Source organism: Ochotona princeps, chromosome 25, assembly GCF_030435755.1.
Source record: "Ochotona princeps isolate mOchPri1 chromosome 25, mOchPri1.hap1, whole genome shotgun sequence".
Classification (NCBI taxonomy): Eukaryota; Metazoa; Chordata; class Mammalia; order Lagomorpha; family Ochotonidae; genus Ochotona; species Ochotona princeps.
In genome coordinates, this window is record NC_080856.1 from 8,101,386 (window position 1) to 8,107,385 (window position 6,000).

The 6,000-nt window shown below is 41.6% G+C and overlaps 1 protein-coding gene across 4 annotated transcripts in view; it reads right to left on the reverse strand.

The window, feature by feature from the left end:
• The window catches only part of CPED1 (cadherin like and PC-esterase domain containing 1), a 218,244-nt gene extending 212,533 nt beyond the window's left edge, over window positions 1-5,711 (reverse strand). For all 4 annotated transcript variants that reach the window (XM_058654878.1, XM_058654879.1, XM_058654877.1 and 1 more), the window contains exon 1: window positions 5,070-5,711. In XM_058654878.1, coding sequence (XP_058510861.1) covers window positions 5,070-5,315 — 246 coding nt within the window. In that variant the 5' untranslated portion in view covers window positions 5,316-5,711. The remainder of the gene's footprint in view (window positions 1-5,069) is intronic.
• Between the last annotated feature and the right edge of the window lie 289 nt (window positions 5,712-6,000).

A 6,000-nucleotide genomic window follows, 5' to 3' on the forward strand; every position in this document is an offset into this window, starting at 1 on the left:
GGCTCGAGAGACTCCGACACACAAAGAGGACTTGTTCTTGAGCGTGCTTGCCCAAGGAAGGTTGTTGAACATCGAACATCGGGAAGACTTGAAATTGGAAATATCATAATAGAGAGTGATACTAAAGCAAGCCTGGAAAAGGTTGAAATTTAAAAAACACACCAGGAAAAGAGGATGTTGTGAAGAAAAGACAATTTGAAACAGCCTCTCAACTGCTCTGCCTGCCTTCAATCCTACCCCAGTACGTTCCGTTCTATCAAGTATGCTTTGGAATCCATGAGACATAAATCTCCTCCTGGTATTTTTTACTTAGTGTTCTTCACAGAGGAGTTGTGGCCAGACCTCCTAGCATGCGTGCTTTTCTTACATCTAGACCCTGATCAACTTTCTAGCCTGTGTGTTCACCTTCCTGTGTGCAATCAGTGACACACACACACACACACACACACACACACACACACACACACACTGCATAACAGGCCCCTATAAATCTTCAGTATCAGCCCATTTATTTTCTTCTTGGCAGAGAATCTTGCTGTTCATAATCTTGTTTTTCTTTCTCAATCATTTGTAGCTCCGTCCGTCTCATTTTCAAAAAGTAGTCTTACAACAATGGTTCCTATCATTGTATTTATTTGTCCATCTTTCTCATAGAGACACCAGCACAAGCAAATGGCTCCATAAATATTTTTAAATGGAAAGAAAAAATAGGAGAATGAATGAATGAAAGGAATCAATTGGGAAGGTAAAGGTGAAACAAGGTTTGGTTCTGTTTTAGTTGAAGAGGAGAATTCACAGTGAGATAACTACAAAACTTGTGTGTTAACAAGAGACCAGTTCCCAAGAGTGGGCATTTGGGTAGATTTTCCAAGAGGAAAATGATTATAACTGCAGTCCCAGTAGATGCCAGATCACTGGTGGGCATCCTTCAGGCCACTTTGGAATTCACAGAATTCAAGATGCTGCCTTCACATCCTGAACTGCCAATGACCCAGAAGCACCTACTCACAGCATTCATTGAAAAGAAAAAAAAGGCTCCACCTCCCAGGGCACTGAGAGGACCACACCCACCAAGGGCGTGGCTTCCCAGTGGCTGTCCTGGATATGCATGTAACACTACATAGCATAGTAGTATGAGCTGAACTCCCACCAACAAAGGGTGTAGAAGAGGAAATCAGGGTGCACATCGCACACACTTTCTGTGCCCTCCCCTCCAATCCTGTTAGGAGACGTAGCCATTGCAGACAGACTTTCTGAATAGTCACGCTAGCACGTTCACTTGCTCTCCCTCCTTTCTTTCGAAAACCTGGGCTAAGCAAGTCATTCTAAAGAAACTTGCAAGTATTGAATATATTATTTACTGCCAAAAATGCATTAAAAATCAGGATTTTTTTAAAAAATGAAAACATTCACTTATTCACCTAGGGCTGTGGTTAGATCGTGGGCAGAGTAGCAGGCTATAGACCACTCACACAAAGAGAAGGGAGGGTCAAGAAGACATGGAAAATGAGTAGCTAGGGAAAGAGTACTTCTCATTGTGGAGTACCAGCAGGAGATAATCAGAAACACATGGCTCTGTGGAGTATAAATATATCCCCCAAACAGCCAAGTTTGCATGAAGGGAGCATATGTGAGCACTAAGGAGGTTTTCTTCCATTGCATCTGCTTACAATTTAATGTGCTTCCTGTCTTCTGCAATGTTAAGGTGTTAGATCCCAGGAAAACAGATCAATCAACTCCGGGACCTACTTCAGCGAAAAGACAACTACGCCTATACAATAACTTGGGACCATGAGACAATATTCAGAAAACCAACGTTAAGGGAAAATCCAGAAGAAATGACTAGAGTGTATCTGTGTCGCAAGGCCTTTTGGAGCATCCAAATGGAAAAAAGAATTAAAATTTGGCTAGAACAAGGGGGCGTACTTCCTGACTGTGGAAAGTTGGCATGTGCTATAACATGATCTCAATGCACACTGGAAACACCTTTGAACATTGCACCAGACCCCAGTTATAAAAGCGTATAGGACAAAGCCAACCGCCTCCAAATCCTTGCTACCATCGAGTCCTCTGGTACTAGAATAATAAAGCACAAAAGGTCTTTTCTTAAAAATAACCTCACCCCAAAAGACTCGGAAAAACCTTGGGTTTATTCATCAATTAATGAAAATTCTGACTTCAGAGATCTTCCACCAGCAGCCTTTGTCCCCTCAGACACTGCAACACTCGCTGACACACTTTTTCAAATAAACATCTGCAGTTGGAGTTTGTAATTAAGACTTTTTTTCATCTCAACGTTTTAAATTCAGATCTAGTATAAATGTCCTGAAGGGGCAGTTACTTTGTCATTTCAACACCCCAGTTTTAAGTAATTTTAGTAGTTCTTAGGATGCTGCTAATTCTTAAAACAAAAACAAAAAAGCTAGCAGAAATCAGGGACTTTTCTGAGATAAACATATATACATGCATCAACATTTTTTTTAAATCCAGGTTTTCCTGGCATTTATACATTCAATTGCACTCTGAAGTCCATGAACCATGAACCAAAAATAGTTGTTTGAAGTAACTTGAAAAAAGAAACCAAGTAAAAATGAATAAATTCAACTAAGAAAAAGCCCTAATAATAAGCATACCTTGGTACGCCAATAAAGATAAAATAAGAAACGAAATTTAAAGATAGTAACAATGTTAGTTTCATAAAATTCCTAAAAGCTAATTCTAGGCCCTCAGCAAAATCAACAAGCTTTTCATCATTTAAGTTTTAAATGAACCTTGCAAGTAGTTGGTTTTGATCTTTGATCTCAAAGATACTTTTCTTCTTGCTAACAATCAAACTAAAAATCTGACCATTTAAAAATAGATTGTCATTTCTTTCCTTTTGAGATAAAAATTAGCAATCCATGTAATTTGCGTTTTAATTAACACCTAGATGACATCTCTTTCCACTTTCTTTTTCTTTCATTTTTGTTTTTCATGATACAGTTCCATAAACTGAGAAATTCCTTCCTATCTTAAGTAAAATTGCCTCTAAATGAATGGCTGTCATGAGTTTCAAATGGAAATACACAGCAAATGTTTGGAAATTCAGCTTTTATATCCACTGGGCTTCTAAACTATAATTATGAATTTAGAATCTTGCTTATGTTTGAAATATTTAAGGCTCTAAATCATTTGAAAACCAAAATCATAATGTGTTTGACATTTTTGGTGAGAACATTCTAGAGGCAATATTTTACACCAACACTTTCAGATAGTTTATAAGAAGTAGGAGGTCCAAAGTAGAAATTAAATATTTTTGTGACAGTCCACATTATCAATTAGCATATATATATATATACACACACCATACATAATGATAGAATTACACGTACTATGGAAGTAAGAAAGGCCATCAATTAATGAATAAAAACTTTTTGCCTAAAATGCTCAGCAGAAATTTTAGGCACTTTAAAACTAAGCTATATATCAACTCAAGACATCATATTCATCAATATTAGAAACCTGATAAGAAGTACTAAAAATCATAGTTAAATTCATCATAAGCTTGATCTGTTTAAGGGAAGTAAAATGAAAACAGAAGTTAACACCAATATAAATAAACAAGAAATAAACACTTCAGTTATTCTATAGCCTCTAAAACTTGACCCACACATTCCACCAGAATGCCATCTGGACACTCTAGGGCCTCCGTCATCTGTCACCAACATGTTCCTTGATATTACTGATAATAAACGTAGTCTCTCCTTGGAAAGTTCTCTAGTTTTCTTCCTTTTAATCTAGTATCATTTTGCATTGCAACTAGGTCTTGCAGTTGTGGTTTTAGAACTTACATACTTTGAGCATCATTGGTCCCACGGTGGGACCCAAGCAGTCTGAGTTCCTTCCTCACGTACCAAGTCAAGATGCTATCCTTGTGGAGTACCACGGTAGCTTTCAGTGCCCATCATCTTTTCGGTAAATGATGAAAATCTTATCTACTACCTTGTCACTGTCTTACATAGTGATGAGTCTGAAATGAATCGAATTCAAGAGTTTAAAAATAAGATGGCAGTAGCCATGGAAGTGTTTGGTACCCAAGAGGAAATCTTGCTCGCCCCCACAAACAGGGTCAGAAAGAGTAACCTAGAGTGACTGTACATAAACGAGACTCCTCATAGAATCCACTTTTCTTGTTGCGCTACTAATTCCACTTTCTGTGCAATGGGATTCACTGATGCTGGTACCACAATGTTTTCCGCATAGGTTTTTCCTCCCCCGCCCCCACTGGACTGTTTGAAAGAGAGGTCATTGCATTACTGAGAGGCAAGAACAGAATGACTTAGGACACACAAATTCGGCCAGTGTTTTTTGAACTGTGTTTTTTCTACACTTGACAAGATTAGCAGAGTTCATTTGAATGATAAGTATAGGCAGATCTGTATTTCTCTAATTCTGTGAACAGAAAAATACTATCGACTAATTCCAAGAAACCTGTTACTATACTCTTTTCTGTTTCTTTTAAAAATTACTTCTCAAGATACGGTCTTGTAGGTACAGGGATTCCCCCCTCCACCTGCCACACTCCCCTTCCTTCCCCCTATAAATAAATATATTATTAAGACACTTGTAAATCAATTAAGAATCAATTTAGCCAATTATAAAAAGTGACACAGGAGTATCTTCGAGTGTGCAATGGTCAGTCACTCATACTGCGCTGAGGGACAAGATATGTGATATTAAACAAGTTTTTGGAACTTTGAGTCATATTTCTGAACTCTAAGCCCTCAGCTCTTACTGATTTAGGGTGAATCCCCACCACCCAGCCACTCTCTTCCCTCCACTCCTCCCCTCACCCCCCCAAAAAAGTCTGTTTCATTCCACGAAAATGAAGCTAAATTTTAAGAAAGAAAATAAAGGCCAGAAACTTCTGGAAGTAAATAGCAGAAGTCGAAGCTTATGTAACCTGTCTCCCTGTCATCAGCTCACTGCCTGGGCCGCTGAAACTGGATTGCTTTCAGACCGCGTGGAAGTTAATTTTAGTCTTTGCAAAAAAAAAAAAAAAAGTCTCAGAAAGCTCGGGAGAAGCTCACCTTCCTGCGTTCCTGGGCGCTGTCGGAGAGAAGGAAGCACTGCCGGTCCGAGGGGTGTCCTCCTTGCTTGCATCTGCTGGCTTGGGGGGGCGAGGCGGGGGCAGCCGCAGGGACCGCGGCGGGGAGCCTCCCAGGACCTCTGAGCGGGAGGGTGTGGAAGAAGAGACAGATCGCCACCCCCAGGCCCACCAGGAAGGGCCGGGGGCAAAGTCGCCGACGACAAAGAAAAACTGGACGAAGGACCATGTCCAGTTCAGCTTCGCTTGGCCCCTGTCCACGTTGCCGGGAAAATCATAGCAGCTACTTTTTGTCAACATGAAAAATCTCAATCTGTCTTCCTTTTCTCTTTTCCCACTACCAAGAGTGTTCCATCTCCGCTTCAGACCTTTCCAAACGATCCATGCCAAGGAGTCACGGGGTCGCGTGGTGCATGCGAGCCCTGCCACGGAGGACGGTAGAAAAGCGGCTGGCCTGAGTTGTAAAAAGATGCCAACTTAAGAATAGTTAGCCCTAGTCATCTGAGTGCATCCCAGGCTGCCAAACTGGGGCTTCCGGAATGCCCCATGCTCACAACATCCTTGGACTCGCACAGAAGGAGCCCGCCCTGCCTCAGTTTAGGAGCAGACGGCACAGCAGCAAATCTGGAGTGGGCTCTGAGGGAAGCGGCCGGTCACAGCGCAGAGCGCCGGCCGCGCAGCTGGAGGCAGGCCAGGTCGCCTAGGTTCCTCCTATTCCCCCGGCTTTTAAGGCGGCCCCGGCTAGCCAGCCCTTCACGTTTCTTCACCGCTCCCCTCCCATCAGCTTTAAAAGGCCACCTGGCCATTAGCACGCACGGCTTTTTACCATAAAAAGGGAAGCAGCCCTTGGAGTGGACGTGGTGCCTGTCCGGGTTTGGCTTGCTTGTATGGGTTTCCAAGTTCAAAGTTCCACG